Here is a 20,373-nt window from a genome sequence, read left to right on the forward strand (position 1 = left end):
ATATACAACTAGAACAAATGTGAGGCATTACAGCTACAATAATATTCCTGGAAAAGATGTTTAGCAAGAGCAGTGCACATAACAGGTTTGCTTCCACTTTTTTCCCCAGAAGAGCAAATAACTTCAGAGATGAAAACAACTTTTTCTTTTTTTTTTTGTCTTCCCCACCCTCCCCACCCCCACTTTCAGAGTCTGTTTTCAGTGGTTCTACCTCACCTGTGGCCTCTCCAGGAAATGGGAGTGAACCTGGATCTGGACCAGCACAGCCAAAGAAAATCCGAGGTATTGGGTTTGGAGATATCTTTAAAGAAGGCTCAGTGAAACTTAAGACAAGATTGTCCAGTAATGAATCAGAAGATAAAAAGCAAGATAAGGTTTGTAGTGGTTCATATTGTTGGTTTTGGGTTTCCTGTAAAAATAATTTAGAAGACGTGGAATCTGAAGACGTAGTACCTTACAGATGCTGAATACACTGACCATTTTAAAATTTGTCACTATTGTTCCATAATGAGATCATTATGATCTCATAAGGTTCTTGCCTATAAAACAAGACAACCCCCCCTCAGAATTCTTTCATAGTACGTTATATCTGCCATTGATTCCAAAAGGTCTATTCAAATGTCTTGGTATTTAAAACATGAGCGAAAACCAAGCTGATATAAAAATTGTTTCAAAGCTGTGTGGTGTAAGACATAACTTCTCGAACACATCTGTGATATGAGGCCTTTTGTAGTTCTCTTTGTAACAGACTTTGTATATAGTCTGGACAAGACTGTTAAGTGTTCCTGTACAAGTTAAACTTGGCCTTTAAAACATGGAATATTTGGGGGTTTCTTTAGGTTTTGGCTTGGTTTTTTCCCCCCAACTTTTGGTAGATGTTGAGATTGCTCTTTTAGGTGTCAGCTGTCACTACCAATGTAAACATCCTTCAGTGTATGCTGTCAAGCTTTTGGTTTTGTTGATATCTTCAGTTAAAGAGCTACATAAAGTGCTGATTGTGTAAGCCTGAAAAATACTTTTCTACAATTTTGCATCCTCTTTCATGTTGGCGGTGTCCCCATTTTTTTTTTTTTTTTGAGTGGGAAAGGAGCACTTTTATTCTCTATATCAGACTTAAAGCTTTAGGAGAGAGCAGGCAATGTAATGGTAGTGGAACTGCTTTAGAATTGCACCTAAGAGCACTTTTACCTCTTCGAAGCACAACAGTGATGCTCCGTTCTTTATCTTGACTTCATACATTGTTTACACCAAAAGCTTATATATGGATTTTCAGCTTTTGATAAATTTAAAACAGCTACGATAGCCAGTGTTTCAGTTTTTACTCTGGTGACAATTCAAGAAAGCTTTTAAAACCTTTGTCCAATTTCAATTTTTTGTCTTGTCAGTTATGGTCGTTAATGCTGTTTTGCTGACTGATTTGCCTTTCTCTTCTGCCATGGGAATAATTGTAATGGTGTAGGGCAAAAGGTGGGGTGAGTCCCTGAGAAAGAGGGTAGGGACAGAGACTTCCTTGAATGTGTTTCTTCTCAGTAGCAGTGCTAAGAGCAGTGATCATCCACCTGTAGACATGGTACGTGTCCTCTTTGTTTCTGGTCCAGTCAAAACATCGGATGATTCAGAAGACAAAAGCTGTAAGTTTGTTGCCTTCTGTTTAAGGCTTGGGGAATGTTATCTGCTGAGGAGGATGTTGTTCAGCTTGGGAAAGAGAAGGCTCTGGGGACACCTTAATGTGTCATTTTGGTGTATAGATGGAGACAGACTTTTTACTGAGGTCTGTAGTAACAGGACAAAGGGCAGCAGTTTTAAACTGAAAGAGGGTAGAATTAGATTGGACATAAGGTGATGTCCAATCTAATGGTGGTGTTGGAGGTGAGACACTGGAGTGGGTTGCCCAGAGAAGTTGTGGATGTCCCATTGTTGGAAATGTTCAAGGTCAGGTTGGATGGTGGCTTTGTGCAACCTGGTTTTAGTGAAAGATGTCGCTGCCCATGGCAAGGGTGTCAGACTGAGTGGTCTTTGAAGGTCCCTTCTGACCCAAGCCGTTCTGTGATTCTATGAAGGCACATTGATTTTCCTTGGTTGTCACCAGGCTTTGTCCCTTGACGTAGGAGTTTGTGGGATCACTGCATCTTCATGTGAATGCTGATAGACTAGAGTTTCAGGACTTAGCTTTTAATTTGCTGTCTTGTCATGAGATTGATTGTTCAAAAGCATGTTTCCCTACTTTCTACGTTGTAACTTGGGAGTATAAAGAGCCTATCTAAAATATGTTCAATCAAGTCTGCTCAGATGTTTTGAATTGTGTTGTTTGCCTGTCTATAAACACTAAAATATGTTGGTGCTCTGTTTTGTTGGTTGGGTTGTCTGGAAAATTGTTGTTGGCTGTTTCTCAGGAAGAAGGGAAATGAAGTGAGAAAATAGTTCTGCATAGCTTAAAGGCAATGAAATAAACAGTTGAGTTCAGCACTTAACGTTCCACTTGTGCTTGTTGCCAGTCATCCCAAAGGTGGACAGATTTGCAGAACAACGTGGAGAGCCCTAGGGAGATAATTTTCTTGAAGGTCTTGTGAAAATGGATGGCTTCTTTGGATTTGTGCTCAACTCACTTTGGAGTTAGATGGAGGGATGCTGGAAGGCCATTCTCAGTCTTTAAGCCAGTAAGGAAAGAAGTTGTCATCAGGAAACTCTAGAATAGAGGGGACTTTTTTTCTGTTGGGGAATTCCGAGACTGTGCAGCATAGGAAGGCTGAGCACTGATGTCTCTGAAGTGCTTAAGACTATATATAGTCCTTCAGGAGATAGTTTCAGCTGGTTCTAGTATCCTGTCTGGGCCCAGGCTATTTATAGCCCTCCTGCCTAAACTTCCTTTCATACTTCTAATTGCATCTTCTTTTGGAAGGGGGAAATGTAGAGAACTATTTCCGTGTTGGACTTGTTTAATCTCATAGGTGTGTTATTTTAGTGCATCCTTCATATATTATTCTGGAGTGAGTTAAATTGCATATGTACTTCAGGAACATCCCAAGTGTGGCTTTATGGTATGTCAGAGGTACCAAACACCAGCCCACAGGCATCATCTGGTTTTAGGGAGAGTAAATCTAGTTTCTTTGATGTAAGAAGCCTGCAAAGTTTAACTGTAAATGAAAATGAACAGAGTAACTAAAGGCAATGGGATTTTTCATGTCAGTAACTCTGTTAGGGCTGTTCAGGTAAGTACTGACTGGAAGTTCATGTTTTATAGCTCACAGATCTCTGAAGAAGTGAATGCAGCTGAAGCTGTCTGAATCTTCCTGACAGCTCAGTAAATCTCCTCTGTGTGTGTGGGGGGGCTAATAATACTGGAACAATTATTTTGGTTAGATGTTAATTCTGAAATTTGTTACCAGTTGCAATGCCTCTGTGGTTGGTTTTGGTTTTTTTTTGGTTCAGGATATATCTCTAGTGACACATACCTGCTCTGTTCTTTATGAATTGCTAAGAGTGGAGGGAAGCTTTGACAAGTTTCCATGTGCTCTTAGGTTTGTCTGAACAGTTAAAAACTGAATGCCTCTTCAGCTGAGGTGATGTATGGCTACTGCATATTCCTGCTTTATTCCAGTGCTAAGTAAGTGTGGTTAGAGAGTTACTTTCAGCAGAGCTGTTCAGTAACTGCTGCAGTTCTGCACTGGAGGAGGCAGTTTTCAGGATAATGGAAGAGTAACGCTTGGAACTGCTGAAACAAGATTATAAAAGTATGTCTGGTGATGTCCTGAGATTTGCTTCCAGTTTGAGAGCTGTGCTCTGTCTTTAATCAGTAGACAAAATTCTAATTGCAGTGGCTGTAATATAAATAGCTACAGGATTTGAAGTATTTAATGGAAAAGCTCATTGAATCTCTTGGTTATGGTCATTTGCATCATCTCAGCTAATAAAAACCTGAGTATGTTTCGTAGCATAATAAAAAATAAAACTTATAAAGAATTTTTGTCAACAAAATTCTTTTTTGTTCATATAGCCATTACCTAACTGTCCCCCTGGAACAAAGCTAATTCATTTTCCCAGTACAACAAAACCTGAAAACTCATCAGAAGTAATAAAATCAGAAGGAGAAAATAAACCAAAAGGTAAGGATGATGAAATTTACATCTATTACTTGGTAGGCCTCTCTAGACAAGTACTTGGTTGTCTAACTTTTTTTGTGTGAAAATCTTAAACTTCTGTGTATACTGGGTTTTTCTGTAGTGTTGTGTTCCTTTGAGGAGTTAGGCAAATGCAAAAGAATCTAAAGGAGTTTTTGCTTGCGTTTCTGTGGCAAATGAGTCAAAAACGTTTGTAGCATTTTCTCCCAGAACAAAATAAGGCTGGGGTATGAAGTTTTATTGCAGCAGTCCCTTTACATTAATTTCCTACGTGCTCAAACTGACTGACGTTCTGCCTAGCTTTTGGTGTTAGGATGGGATAGTGGATATCTATTGCAATGGAACAGTTCCCGTACTTCATTTCTGAGTGGCTAGCATGTTGTCATAACTGTATGCAAAGTTTCTTGCCTCAAAGTTGGTGCTTATGTTTTGTTGAAGTCTGTTCCCTAGATAATCCAGTTACATTGTGATTCTGTTTATAACAGCTTTTTTGGTTTTCTTTTTTTATTATCTCTTCAGAATTTCTGACTTCATTTAACTACCAAATTGCATAGTTTTATCTAGAGAGATATTTTTCACCAACCCAAGACATCTTGTGAGAGTGCCAACTCCATATAAAAAATTAACTTCAATTATGTGATATGTGGACAGCTCACTCTACCTGGTTCCAGAGCAGATGTTTTTTCTACTTCTCTATTGTAATTTCAAGTATATTTTTGTTTTATGTGGAAAAACCTTCTTTTGGTGTAAGTCAGTTTTATATGGAATGCATAATTTGCAGAAATAAGAATACTGCAGCAAACAACTGACTTCTTGTGTGTGTTCAGGAATTGTGTAATCTAGCACAACAGGGCACTTGAAGTGGCAGGTTTGTTAGTCAGAGCCCTAATTTATTTATATATATATATATATATATATGGCTTTCATGCCATTTGAGTAGTATTTTGGCTTTGTTGAATTCAGTAGCTGTAAATAGCGTGAACGTGTACAGACAGCGGATTACTGTCACGAGGTATTTGATGTTATGGCTTGAGAGCAGTTAATACTTGAGTTTTGTTATTGCAAAGCACGTATCAAAAGTTTGTGTACAATGCTTTCAGTGGAAGCTGATGCTTACTTTCAACTTTAAAATCTTTACGGAACATCAAAATTGGGATCACCTTTCGATCTTGTTAAACCATTCCAGTGCTATTGCTGTAAGAGCCAGCAAGATAATGTGCAGCTCTGAGTATTGTGAAATTTCACTTGCCTGAAACTTTGCATAAAAATTAACTCAACTCTGCCTAAAAAAATCTGAACATTTGGTACTGAATAATGAATTAAATATTTAGCTCTTTTTATAATTTCAGGTGCGTCTCATGCTAAAAGCATAGAAATTGGACTAATCTAGTAGCTATGCTGAGACTCAGCTCCCCAGAGAAATGAATACATCAGAAAGGAACTGAAATATGCTAGTAATAGATGCTGTGGGAGGACATCCGTGCATAATACCTATAGAGACAAATTAAACATCTTATAACTTTTGGAAGAAAACTTGGGTTTGTTCCTTGGCGTTTTTATTTTAATATAGACAGTATTATAGTTTATGTATATCCTCCTCAATTTTGAGAGAGGAAGTTTAAAATAAACTGTGTTCAATACCTTAGCAAATAAACAGAGATCCCTAAAATGTTTAGACTAGTGTGGCTTAGTTTTTGGTGTGGCTCTGCTATTTCTGGGAAGTTTGTTTTGGACTCTGGTGCAAGTATGTAAAAATATTTTGTTTAAAAAATAAAATAAATACAATTTGACCCCTCTTTCCCCCCTCATTATGTTAGAATACAACATCCATGTTTCCTGCTACTGTATTGTTGATCCCAAGTTTTTCAAAATAAAATTTAAACTACAAAGGATAGGTTGGATGGGGCTTTCAGCAGCCTGGTCTAGTGGAAGGTATCCCTGCCCATGGCAGGGGGTTGGACCTACATGAAATTTAAGGTCCCTTCCAGCCCAAACCATTCTGTGATTCTATACCTTTTTATTAAAAATATTTGCTGAAGTTCAGATCGACTGTTTTACAAACACCATCTTAGATATAGAAATTCTGGAAAGTTAAACTGGTCATTTTTTTCATCTTAACTACTGGCAGAATATCAGGCTTACAAAATAAAATGCCAGAATGGCAAATAGTACATACGCTTAATGTACGTGGCTGTTTCTCGGGTGGTGCTGATTGCTGGGGTTCACAGCCTGGCATATATGGGGACATTGGCAGTCTGCAGTGCTCCCTGTTTCCAGCTTTCCTGGCAGCTGGAGCAGAGCGAAAGGGCCACTTTCTGGCTCATGGTTTTCTTGCTGTTATGGAACTTGGTGTACGTGATGAGGGGAGAGGTGCTTAGAGGAGGAGAGGAGAGAAGATTAGGATTGTGTAGTGCCTGTGTGCTGGCTGAATCCCCAGGCAGTGAGAGGCAGTAAGGAAATGCATGTATTTTTGCAGAATCAGGATGTATAGAAATACATTACGCTTCTGTTATACTTATTCATTACTAATGAATAAAATCCCTGAATTTGCTAGATATTTGTAAGGTACCTGTAAATTTTTTTTAGTCTTTGTGGTTTTTTTTTTGTTTTCTTTCTTTTTTTTTAACCTTGATTTAAACATTCATCTCTCTGACATGGTAGTTCTTATGTTTCTGTAATTCTTCACAAACACAATGTAGTCCATTTGTAGTTGAGCATTTTTGATCACTAGATAAGGCAGTAAAATAATGCAAGTTCTTGTACCTAGGATTACTCATGTGGTTACATAGATACATGTATCTGTATAGAAATCCATATATATCCAACTCTTAAGCTTGGTGTACCTCTGCATTTTAACACAGTGGTTCTCACTGACCAAGGTAGATATTTTTTTTTTTTTATCCAAGAATGCAATTTGTGCATTTTTTAACTTAAGATTTGTATCTCGATTAAACAAAATACAAGAACAAAAACATTTAACTGCAAATCATTTGTTTTCTTACCATCCAGCAAAACCTGCAGAAGGTCCTGATGGTGGCTTAATGTTGTGCTGCTGCCTAACAGGGTTGATGCAGCTGCTTACCTTTGTGTGTCGTCAGTGCCAAATACCTGATGGGTTGTGGCAGCACATCAGAGTCCTTTTGTTTGCTTCCTTAAATTTGTCAGATAAAGAAATCCAGTCTTTCTATTTGCCAAGTTGTTTTACATGTGCTGGGGTTAAAAAAGGTGCAAAAACTGCTTTGCAATCAAGACTTCCATAATAATGTGTTTTGGCCTTTCTCCTGTTGTTTTTGTTCTAGTGTGGGAAAGGAAAACAAATCCTCCTGCTTTTCCACCTGAAATTATCACAAATTTAAATGGATTAGTTATTGAACTGTACCAAATGGAAAGAAAGAAATTATTCTTTCTACTTTTGCAGAAGAGGCTGTGACTGAGTTGATTGCTCAGATGAGCTCTGGTTTCAGGTGCTTAGCCAAGAATTCCTTTGCTTCAGTGACTTGATTTTACTGGAGAATTTCAGCAAATGCGCTGCTTGAGTATTTGAAGTTTTTGTAATTGTATGTGTTGATAAAGGATGGCACCTTGAAATGATTGCATGAATTTAATTAGGATTAAAAATTTGAAATTTAGGTTATTTTTAAGAAAATACCGTATAAACTCAGTAAAAAGCTTGAAACCTTTTTTGCCTGAAGTAGCTCAAACCTGAATACATAATGCTATGGGGAGGGTTAGGCTGTTACAATTTTGAGTAGGTTCCTCATGTGCCTCTGAAGTCAGAGTACTTGAATTAAGTTGCGGTTGTGGAAAAAATATTTTGGAACTTAAACTACTGACTTAACAAAGACTTATCTCCATAGTTATGTAAATACATAATCTTATTTTTCTTGTGATAAGAATGACATATTGAACATCTGTAGACCAGCCATATGAGACTGCTTTAGAAGGGAAGTATGATTGTCATGTTAATTTCCAAGATCTCCTTTCACATGGTGTTAAGTGACCTGGTACTACGTGAGTGAGTTACTACCAATGGTTTGGAAGTTTAATTTAATTGCGCTGCTTTGTTTCAGCCAAGGAATATTGCAGGACAATATTTTCCTATGAAGGCTCAAATGATGAACTCAGCTTTAAAGAAGGCGAGATCATTCAAATAATCAGTAAGGTAAGATACTTCGTCTGCTTTAACCATTTGTTTAGCTTTTGTGGATTTTTTACAGGTAGGTGATGGTATAAAATGTGAAAGCAGGAGAGTCTGTTGCAGTAGATGTTCTTGTAGGCTAATTTGTGTCATGTGAGAGTCAACTCTTTCCCTCTGCACTGGGTGGAGATGCAGATGTCCTTAAAGATCATTCCAAGGTGGGAAGTTATCTTGGATTCCTCAAAGTCTAGTGAAATCAGTATACGCCTAGTACCAGCTCCTTTTTCAGTGAGGAAATTGGAAAAGCTTTGCAAATAGCCCTTTTATCTTCAGAACTTGTACTTTTTCCTCTGGTGGTATATCAGGCTGACCTAGAGGTGGTGGTTGGAAAGTGTTATTGTGTCAAAAGGTAATAAATTAATATCTGTACTTACTGATTTTGGTCTAGGTATTATGAAAAAAAAAAACCCTGAGCAACTGTTTTCAGTAGGAAAATGAAGTCCAGGTGTTAGAAGTACTTGGTATTTCAAAGTAACCGTACAGAAGCTAATGATACTGTCTGGCTATTTAGAGAGACATGATGATTTAGTTGAATGTTCTTACTTGTGTTAAATATTGAAAACACCTCTTTGAAAGGTTATCTTGTTGCAGAGATGGTTGTAAACAAGAAATGAACCTTCTCATATTTAACTTCCCTGCAGTACTGTCCTGTTAGGTTATATACTGCTCTATTAAGGAATAACAACTTGCCTAAAAAGGTGGAATGTTTCTTTTTTTGTTTGTTTTCAGCTTTTGCACAGTTGCAGAAGAAAAGTAACAGTATTTCTTTAGGAGGATTTTAAGTTTATGGAAAAGATGGCCATTTTTCTTAACAAGAGAATTGATATTGTCAGTATTATTGACTGTAATTACAATGGAAAAGAGTAGCTATGGAAGCCACTTTTTAAAATGTGACAGCCCTTGCCCTGTCTTCACTGAATGTCTTGTCTCTCTGTCCTTTTTAAACCTGTTTACTGAAAGCATAAGCTGCTCCAAACTGGAGCCAGAAGGGTTATCTGGAGCAGAGCTCTCCCTCAAAACCATCCTCTGAAGTCTGGGTATATTGATGTAACTTCCAGGTGGCTGCCTCAGTCCGGGTTTTTGATCTTGCCAAGAGTTAAGCTATTTTTCTTTACCATGCACACTTTGTGTAAAGCCTGTCCCCCGTGGCTGTTTCTTTTCTGTTTATGTACATATGATCATTGTCCATGGAGTTGTCTCTGACTTTCTAATATACCTCAGCACTGGTTAAGTGAAGTTTAGCAGTAGATGCCTTATGTCTTCCACCATCGCACACTGTTCAGATCTTGGACTCTGTAGTACTTATCTAAAAAGGTAATGGAGGGAGAAATGAAAGAAAACTTCAGTAAACTTTTACTTTCAACACTAATCACCTATTCAGGTCTTTTTCTCGCTGATTCCTCCTTTAGTTAAGGGGAGAGGGGGATTTCTTTTTAATATTATTTCATTTTACATTTTATTTTTACCCTTCTCCTTTATCTGTTCAGTGTCTCAGCTATAGTAAGTGCTGAATTGTCCTTGTGTCCTGAACTTTGGGGTGAACTACTTGGTGCTTCTAACAGTGGCACATATCAGCAGTAATCCTCTTGGTTTTGTATGCAGGAGTGACATCTGCAGTACTTTGGATCAGAGGCACAGAAGAAAGCTGTTATTTATGCTGCTAAAATAGTCAAATAATATCATACTTCTGTTATGGACAAACTAAGGCCTCGATCCAGTAAGATCATGTAATGGATTTCTGTGCCACTGAATTAATTCTCCTTTTTTTTTTTTTTTTAATGTCTTAATGTGGTTATTTTTTCCCTCAGTAGGTTATATCCTCTTGCTTCTTCACCCTTTTCAGACCAATGGACCTGATCAATCACATCAGAATCACTTTTATTCAGTAGAATTGTGTGTTACTCCAGTGACACTTTAAATGTTTACTGCAGAAGTTGCCAGTCAAGGCAGTTGAGAACATTGAATATTGTACATTGGGTCATAACTGGGTTTATGTACTTTCCTTCCCTTTGCTGATGTTATCCTTATACCCTTATCTTATATATGATGTAGTATCATTTCATCCTCCTTTTTAAAAAATAGAGTGACCAAACCTGATCTGATCTGTAGCTGTTTCCCCTTGCTAATGTGGCCAAAAGTATTCCTCTCCTAAATGTGATATTTCAGACAAACAATTATTTTATATTGTGGGTAAAAGCAAAAATGTTGTTCCTGTAACTGTATCTGTTTTGGGGAAGAAGTAAATATTGATTGAAATGTCCTGTTGTTTATTTTAGGACACTAGAGAACCAGGCTGGTGGAAAGGAGAACTAAATGGTAAAGAAGGAGTCTTCCCAGATAATTTTGCTGTTCAAATACAAGAGTCTGATAAAGACTTCCCTGTAAGTTCTTACATGTATCATTTATTATCACAGAAATTATTGATGGAAATGCAAAGAATAAAAGACTTCAGAGCACATTATGCTGCTTAAAATATTATTACAATTTTGGCAATATTTATCTTGAATTAGCTATATCAAAGAAGAAAGATTTAAAGGTTAATGTTTGTTTTAAAATGTCTCAAATATTTATCTGAGGCATACTTTTTGAGATAACTGTAATTAATGAGGATGGTTAGGCCATATAGAAATGGTTCTGATAATATAGTGTGATGTGTTACTGATTACTGAGTTAAGCTCTTACTATTTTGAAAGCAGATAAGCAGTCGGTCTCTTCCATCTGTAGTAGCAAAATGCTGAATGACCCCTGTGGAACCCACTGGGAATTTTCCACGTTGAGACTTGCCAGTAGGTTGCGGTGTGTGAAGGATAATCTTTGGATGGGATCTAGAAATATTTTTTTCACCATCTTACGTGCTAACTTGTAAAAATTTGTGTTTTCATGCGGTACTCCTTGGTCCTGTAGTTTTGGTTCTTATTCTATATATTTTTATTGACATTAGTATGGTGTTTTGGTTCTGACAAGTTTGTGCGGCAAAGATGGTTGTGTTAATTGGCAGATGTATGTCATCCCCAGATGGGATGGATTCAGCTCCAGATCGGGACATCTAAATGCTGAAGCCTATATCTCAGCAGAACAGCATTTGAGTTTCATAGTAATTTAGTGCTATTTGGTCTGGAATTGGAGACATTCACAGAGGAACAGAGGATTGCTAGATAAAACCTGATAGATAGTTACTGCCTTAGCATTTAACCCGAGTTACTTAATATACACAGGAAGTGTAGTTACTCCAAGTCAGTGCTTTCTTTTCAAATTGATTCTCAGCTTTGGAAGGGTGGCATAAATGCTATAAATACAGCTCACTTGATTTGAGGGGTGGGTGGGTAGTATCACAGTTTCACAATACAGAATTGCTCCCTTGAGAGAGGGAAGGAAGAAAATTATTCTTTTACCATAGACAATGTTTCCTGTAGACAGACCTTGCTTTGATCCTTTATTCTGCTCTGTATAGTATGTCTTGATACGGGGATTCATCTTCCACTGAGCAGCTTTGTAGTTCAAGGCATTGAATAGCTGATTGTTGTGATCAGCTATTTGATATCAACTTAATAAAAAACATAGACTGGAACTACATAACAGCAAGTTGATGCTGAACTCTCTGTGATATTTTTATATATACATAGGTAGCAGTGCTGCACAGCTGGATAATGTGTTTTCTTTTTTGGGAAAGAAAGAAAATCCAGTGTTGTTACTTCAGTTCACTAACTTTTGTATTCTCTGAAACTAGAGAAAGAAATTTAATATGGATTTTCATGTTTGCTTAATTGCATTTCACTTGTTGGAATAGAATCTTTGTGCCTTAAGAGCTTATTCAATAGCAGTAGGGGCACAGAAGGGAAATCCATCCATAGCAACTCTTTCAAAAATACCCACTGCAATGCACTTTTGGAGGGTCTATATTACACTGATCCCATATGGTTTCAGCAGTGTTTGTATAAAGAACAGGTGTTTTTATAGGTTTTTGTGATTGTTTTATCAGTGAGTCTTGTCCTTATTGCAACCAGAGACACCAGTATTTTTAGGATTTGGAGTCCGAGGCTTGAGATGTCTGGCTTGAGAGGTGCCATAGCTCCTTCAACAGGAGAGTTTCAAATTCAGTTTTACCAGTTTAAGGAAAGTGATGAGTGACTATGTTTTGAAATAGAGTTATTTTCAGTGTACAGACTTTGGCGCTGTAATACTTGGTGATTTTTTAATGACTAGAGTAGTTTGTCTACCTTTCCCACTTAACTATGCGGTGATAAGGGAGCTCAAAACAATGTTTTTCATGTAACTGCAGTGTTTGTTGCAAACACTGCTTATTTTTTCTTACATTATTGTAATTTAAAAGTCCATTAATTTAAATAGTTCCTCTGTTACTTAATCTAGAATCTTTTTGTTTTTTAATGAAAGCGATGATTTTTGGTTCAAAAATTTACCTGATTGCTCTTTTAAACTTGAATGGAAGTAAAATTAAGGTTTACATAGTGAAATTCAAATGGGTGCGATCAGAGCAATTCTTTAGACCGGAAAATATATAATACTTAGTTTTTAGTTCTTTGTACCTCTGCTACTTATGCATGTTGCTGAATCATTGATCTGATTTAAAGAAACCAGCATTTTGTTCTTGTTTTTGCAGCTGGTTGTCTGGGAGATATCAGAGGAATTACTCCAGTTCTGTGTTTTCTGTCTGTGAATTGATTGCCTCTGTGTGAAATGCTTTAAATCGGCTAGTAAACAAGCTAGATGTTACAGTATGCAAAACAAAACACAAACAAGTCTGTCTTCAGTAGAGAAATTCTGTTTGTTTATTGTAACTTTTTTTTTTTGGGTGCATTTTGCAGAAGCCAAAGAAACCTCCACCTCCAGTTAAAAGTACAGGTACGTAGTATATGTATGGTGGTATGTGTCTGAGGAAATACAAAATGTTGGAAGCTGTGCATGACTTACTTTTTTTTTTTTTATTTTGCCACTGCTGCGTATTTCCTGAAAATATCCAAAAACTTTGGAAACATTTTAGGGCTCAGGTGACTGTTTATAAATAGTATTACACTCCTTGCAAAGGAGAAAATACACACCAATTTGTGTTTGTCATATTTTTAGATAGTGACTAAGATAATTAAGGCTCTTTGAGAAATATCTATGGTTTGTTTTCACATTCAGCTCCAAAGCCTGAGTTGCCAGCTGGAGAGAAGAAATTCCCTTCTTTGAGGCCTGAAGAAAAAGGTGAGACCAGTTTGCTTCATAATGAATTTCAGACCATGATCTTGTAAATCTGTTACAGTTTTTAGCTTGGCTGCTCTCTGTAGTGGGTACCTGCTTGGAAGGCATCATACAGATTCTCTTAATGCCATCTACTCAATTTGTCATCTCTGTGATCTTGTGGAAATGTCTTTAGAGCAATTAGAACAGCAACTATTCTTTTAAGAAATGTTTTTTTCTTGTTACTTCATTACATTCTGGAAAATGTTTATTGCACTACAATAATAACATAGTTATTGAATTCATTTAAGGATATTAAATGATAGTGTCTGCAGTTTTGAATAGTAAGTTACTAGAAATGAAAATGGTTGCTGCTACTTCTGAATGTTTTGGCTGAAATCGGTCTCTGATTGGAAGTATTTTTGAAAGAAATAACGGAACAGTTACAGCACTCCTTAGACAGATGTTATGGTCACAATGCTCAGAAACAGAGATTTCTTGTCTTGTTAATTCTTGCTATATTTCGTATTTTCCAGTTTCACAGAGTTTGGAGATGTTTAGCACTTTATTCTTAAAATTTAAAGGACACATTTTTCAGAAAAAAAAAAAGCTACTATTATCACCCATACATGTTTCTAAAAGGCTTCTTCTCGTATTTGAAAAGTTTGCCAAGTCAAACTGTTTGATTGTGTTTAAAAGTCAGAAGCTTAAACAAACATGCTGGTTGGGTCTTAAAGAAGTAGTTCTGGTGTTACTGCAGTTTATCCATATTAGAAAAACATGCTGTGTGCTGTGAATAGTGAACTGGCTGAGTATAGCTAGACAGCGTTTTGACAAGTAAACCTGCTTGATGGTTTTCTTGGCTTCCTTTTGGGTAGATTTTATAACCCACATCTTAAACAAAGCATGTTCTCAGGTGTTTCATATGAAGGATAGTTGTTAAATTCAGCTGTTTCCTTTGCGTGTGAACAAAAAAGTTATTTTTATCTGTTGGAACAGTATCTTCAGGTGTGAATTGAGATCAGCTGTATGATTCTAGAAATTCTGGTCACTTGGCTCTTTGTAAGTTTAAGTTTGTTTAAACTGAAGTAAGTTCAAGTTTACATTGCTTCTGTTTGTAGCGGGTGCTAACCTTTGTGTCATTGAGTTTAGCTTTCATGGAGGAATATAGGAAAAAAGATAGTTACTGAGTGACATCGTCCAAAATGCTTAGAACATGAGAGCTTCTGAAAAATTAAGGTAGAGAACAGCCCCTTACTGTTGTACAGGAAATGGAGTAAGTGTCTCGTATTCAGTTGAAGGTCGAGTCTTAAAAGTTACTTATTTAGATAGCAGTGGTGTTTTACTAGAAGAAATGCCTGCTTATCAGTGCCGTTTTACTTATGGAAAAATAACCATGTTGGTACTAGTGATTAAATTAATTAAGTATGAAATTGTACTCTAATTAGTTTTAAAAAAATTAATTGAACAGCACTAATCACAAGCTATCAAACCATGTAATTTTTTTATGCCTATTGGAAGAGTAATAAATCTGACTTTAATTGCAATAAAAAAATTAAAACAATACTCCTGTAAATATTTCTGTATTTATAGTGAAGGACACTTAGTGGTATCATGTAGAAATTTTTGTCCAGTGTAAATGCCTTCAGATTACTATTTTTATTTCCATTACTAAAGTGCTCAATTTTTAGCCAACGCTTATCTTTTCCATTGCAGAGCAAAATCCAAAAAAGAGGCATGCCATTTTGTCCAGCAGAATTGTTCAGTTTCTGTGCTCGTGGTGAATTTTGACCTTTGGTATTAACTTTTTCCACTTAGCTGTGGATGGGTTTTATATTCAGATTTTGAGTGGGAGTAATTGAAGAGAAAACTGACAGATGATAATTCAGGAATACGATTTGATGACAGGATCTTTTCTGCCCTGTTTATGAACTCACTTTTTCTTAAAATAAAAGGTGTAATTCTCAACTTGTGTTCAGCATAGCTAAAATAAAGCTAACTGATCATCAGTTAATGCTAACTGCTATTGGGCATTTAAAATTTAAATCTTGCATAGAGATCAGTAGGCAGAAGTGGCTAGCGCTGGTAATGGGCTGTTTTACACAGGACAGTCAGCACCACCGTGTGGCAAAATCTTTCCAGTATTTCAGTACTCTTTAACTTGTTAAACTCGGTACTGAGACTGGATGGGGATGCTAACCAGTTTAGGGTTTTGGTTCATATCTCCTTCTAATGTTTAAACATACCAAAAGAGGAAGAAAATTCCGCCCTGGATAATGCGTTTTTGCAGAAGTATCTCTCTGCTCTGTTTACTAACTTGTATTCCAATGACAGTAAGTCAGTGTGTTCCCATTTTACAGCTGGAGGGCTGACACTCACGGGCTTCAGCACTTGTCCAAAGTCAGTCAGTCAAAGACCTCACAGTTCAGGCACTTAGCTGGGATGAAGCTGAAGCAAATTTCCAACCCGACACCCAAATCCATAGTATATGTAAACGTTTTACATTAGACCAATACTTGGTTAAAAGCAAAGTCGTGCGAGGGGAGGATGGGGAGAATCAAAGCTGAAGGTCAGTCTCTCCATCCCAGTTTACTGATTTACTGCCTGGTAAGGGCAGTAATTGTAAAGGACCGTAACTTCTTACTATAACATAGCGATATTTTAAGTCCTCAGTACTTTATGCATGCCTGACTGAGCTGTAGCATAATTTTAAAAGGGAAAGTAGAAGGTATGCTCTGGATATCCTACAGGGTGTGATTAGGGAACATGGGTTGAGGACTATTCAACTAACTTTTGTGAAGCAGCTTGAATTTGTCAGGGTCCCGTATGTTATATGTCAGCTCCTCTGGATGGTATTCAATTGGGACGTGCAGCCATTGTACAATAAATTTAACTTTGTTTTATTTTCCCATACTTAATTTGTATCTCAAATACGCAGGAAGGTTGACTTTATCTAAAATAAATTCAGTTATTCAGATAGATATTAATTTCCCCCTTTTTTCCATAGCTAAATTATGTTGCTTTTGTGTATGGAAGAAGTCTAGTTACAAAGAATAAAACCCCCAAACCCTACCTTTTAAAGAGGAGATAGGTGAATCATGGAAAAGAAAAAAGCAGTAGCAATACAGGGAGATTCTTTGTTCTTAGCTGTCACTTGCCGTATAATAATATGAATCCATAATTTCTTGCTACTCTTTTGTGTCAGTAAAAAGACGTTTTGCTTGCTTCAACATGTTTTTTGAGTTCAGGTAAATAGTTTCTGTGTTTTGATAAGGTATCGCTTAAGACACTTGCATATCTGTTTTTCACTTTGATCTTCAAAGAAAGTATTTCTGACAGAAGTTGCTTTCTAATTGATTAGTGTTGTAAGAATTCTATACAACATGGGTTTTTAAAATGTTGTGGTGACTTATTTTGTCAGATGAAAAAGGAGCTTTGGATCAGAAGCCTTTGAAGCCACAAGCTCCTCAAGTACCACCCAAGAAGCCTATTCCTCCAAGCAAGACTAACAGCTTACTGAGAGCAGGACTTTTGCACCCAAAACGTCCCGATAAACCTGTTTTGCCATCATCTGTGTCCAAGTCAGTATAACCTAAATCATATACACAACTGTATTTTCTTTGGTTTGTTGATTGATCTTCCTTTATGGATGAGGTGGGAAGAAACATACGTTTTTAGGGTTAAAAGGATGCAAGGATAAGTTTCGCCCTACATCTACCAGTGTCTTAGTTCTCAGAGTCTTTATCAATGTGAACACTAGAACTTTCTAGTCGTTTGAGATATTGAATCCTTCTCAGAGTAAGTATTAACAGCAGAACTAACCATGGAGCAGGTGAAGTTACAAATCTGTGGGATGCTGTGCTTTAAGCCTGCCTGCCCCATAATGGAGAAGTTGTAGCTACAGTAGCAGTATGGTGTAAAAGAATCTATGGACATGGTACTTGAGAATTATTATGGTGTTGGAAAAAACCTGAAGATTTGGGCTGCATCAACGTTTGATGTTTCAGCATTTCTGTAGAGTAAGGTAGATGGAAAGGAAGGGTTTAGCACAGTTAGTACGTGTAGTAAAAGTACGCAGTGTTGCTCTCCTGGGGAAGAAAGCACTTGTTACAGAACTACATCCAGTCTCTGTATGCTGTCTTGAGTATTCTCAGTTGAGTTACTGGACAAATAGGGAGGGTAATAGCAAGTAATTCTCACTATTTCTTTTAGATCCACTTGAAAAAAAAATTTCTCATGAGTTTAAAAGAATTATTTATGGTGTTTCACTGAGACTAATTTTGCATCAATACAGTCACCCACACACAGTTTCCCTTTCTGTCTCATCAAAGTATTTGCTAGATCCTTACCCAAAACTGTATATAAACTCCTGACGGGTAACTGTCCCTTTGGGATTTTTAGTTCACTTGAAAGAACCATGAGAAAGTAAGGTTGTGATGCACTTGGCCTTGTACCAATAAAGGAGCAGACAGCTGCTACATTGAAGAGCTTGCACCTTAAATACATGCAAAGATACAGGGGGGCAGCAAGCATTTGTTAAGGTTTATCGTCTTTAGAGCAGGTCCTGTATAGCTGAACCAAAAGGAAGAATATCTAAAGGGAGAAAGCAGTGAGGAGGGGAGGGCGGTGGGGAAAGGGAGTGTGGATAAAGCACACACTTTGGATGGTTGACTCCAACAGGGATCGGCTGCCTCTGATCCCACCCTGCAGAGCCCTGGGAACACTGGACGCCTGAATGAAGAGTTAGACCATTGCCAGATTCTTCTGGTTAGGTTCTCAGTGTGCAGTTATGTTATAGAACTTCATATTTTGGAGACTTTCCCAAGTAAAGATTTAAAAAAAAAAACAAACAAAACAACCCACAAGTCATGTTCTCCTCAATTTTAACAAATAATTACAGCTATGGAGGGATACATATGTGTAGTTAAATAGATGTCTGTAGTAAGCAGTGGTCCTTTAATAACTGAAAACTTTAATTCTTAGGGGTATTTAAATATATTTAAGTGTCTGAAAGTTTAACATTGCTTTAGGAAGATAAGGCTGCTATCTCTTTTCCTGCTACAGTAAAACTTCTAAATAAAGCATTTGGGAGGTGAGTTAATGACAGGGACACACTGAAACTGACAACTGGTCTGTTTTGTAGTATTTATATATGGCATATGCAGGATAACCAGGTGATCAGGCCCAGCAGCATGGGGTTATGACAGGCAGGTCCTGCGTGACTGACGTTACCTCCTTCTGTAACAAGGTGACCCCCTTAGTGGGTGAGGGAAAGGCTGTGGATGCTGTCTGCCTGGACCTTAGTAAAGCCTTTGACACTGTCTCCCACAGCATTGTCCTGGAGAGACTGGCTGCTCATGGCTTAGGCGTACGCTTTGCTGGGTAAAAAACTGGCTGGATGGCCAAGCCCGAGGAGTGGTGGTGGATGGAGTTACATCCAGCTGGCAGCCGGTCACAGGCGGTGTTCCCCAGGGCTCAGCGCTGGGGCCAGTTCTGTTTAATGTCTTTATCGATGACCTGGATGAGGGGACCGAGTGCACCCTCAGTCAGTTTGCAGATGACGCTGAGTTGTTGGGGAGTGTTGACTCACTGTAGGGCAGGAGGCTCTGCAGAGGGTCTGGGCAGGCTGGACTGATGGGCCGAGGCCAATGGCACGAGGTTCAACCAGGCTCAGTGCCGGGTCCTGCCCCTGGGTCACAGCAACCCCAGGCAGCGCTACAGGCTGGGGGCAGGGGGCTGGGAAGGTGCCTGGTGGGAAAGGGCCTGGGGGTGCTGGTCAGCAGGCGGCTGGGCATGAGCCAGCTGTGTGCCCAGGTGGCCATCAGCATCCTGGCTGGTATGTGAAAGAGTGTGGCCATCAGGAGCAGGGCAGTGCCCGTCCCCCTGCGCTGGGCACCGGTGAGGCCGCCCCTGGACCCCTGTGTTCAGCTTTGGGCCCCTCACTGCAGGGGGACGTGGAGGGGCTGGAGCGTGTCCAGAGCTGGGCAGGGGGCTGGGGCAGGGGCTGGGGCACAGGGCTGATGAGGAGTGGCTGAGGGACCTGGGGGGGTTCAGCCTGGGGAAGAGGAGGCTCAGGGGGCACCTGATCGCTCTCTACAGCTGCCTGAGAGGGGGTTGTAGGCTGGTGGGCGTTGGTCTCATAAGGTAGCAAGTGATAGAATGAGAGGAAATGTCCTCAAGTTGTGTCAGGGGAGGTTTAGTTTGGGTATTAGTAAAAATGTCTTCACCGACACTGGTTTCAAGCACTGGACCAGGCTGCCCAGGGAGGTGGTTGAGTCACCATCGCTGGAGGTAGTAGATGTGGGACTTGAGGACATGGTTTACTGGAATTGGCAGTGTTAGGTTAATGGTTGGACTGAATGACCTTAAAGTTCTCTTAGATGATTCTATGATTCTAGTTTTGTGTTACGGCATTAAAGAAGGCAAGATTTGTAAAGGAAAATGCCATCTTTTGGGGGTTTTTTTGCTGTGTGTGTTTTGGTGGTGGTTTCTTTTGTTTTTGTCCCTGGGTGATGCAGGGTCCAGATGGTGGTCCAGACATGCAAAAATGCATGGTAGAATAAAAGCCATATATACAAAGTACATTATCCTATACCCAGAACAAAATAACTTGTTCTTGGCAGCTTTTTTTTCTTTACAGGAAGATCTTGATGTCAAGGAGTCTGGGTATGTTTCTGAATCATTCCATGAGAGATTGCTGAGGGTGCTGTTCAGGTTTCTTGATTTCTGTTGCCCTGAAGTATAATATTTTAGCTTTAAATGCCAAAATGTGCCTTGTAGAGAAAGTTTTGTGTTATTTTTACAAGGAGATTGTACATGTTTGACAACTCTGCAAGAGCTGGAAAAGAAGAATTGGTTTATAGGACTAGAGTTAGT

General features: G+C 38.4%; 1 protein-coding gene across 2 annotated transcripts in view; it reads left to right on the forward strand.

Annotated features, from left to right (window-relative positions):
- The window catches only part of CD2AP (CD2 associated protein), an 89,735-nt gene that overhangs the window by 56,383 nt on the left and 12,979 nt on the right, over positions 1–20,373 (forward strand). For both annotated transcript variants that reach the window (XR_013928449.1, XM_080389243.1), the window contains exons 6-12: positions 190–374; positions 3,995–4,103; positions 8,189–8,280; positions 10,593–10,697; positions 13,140–13,176; positions 13,459–13,521; positions 16,919–17,078. Coding sequence is in view for 1 of the 2 variants with exons in the window: in XM_080389243.1 (XP_080245369.1) it covers positions 190–374; positions 3,995–4,103; positions 8,189–8,280; positions 10,593–10,697; positions 13,140–13,176; positions 13,459–13,521; positions 16,919–17,078 (751 nt within the window). In the remaining variant the exon portion in view is untranslated. The remainder of the gene's footprint in view (positions 1–189; positions 375–3,994; positions 4,104–8,188; positions 8,281–10,592; positions 10,698–13,139; positions 13,177–13,458; positions 13,522–16,918; positions 17,079–20,373) is intronic.

This window comes from Falco punctatus (genome assembly GCF_963210335.1).
Source record: "Falco punctatus genome assembly, chromosome: 5".
Taxonomy (NCBI): Eukaryota; Metazoa; Chordata; class Aves; order Falconiformes; family Falconidae; genus Falco; species Falco punctatus.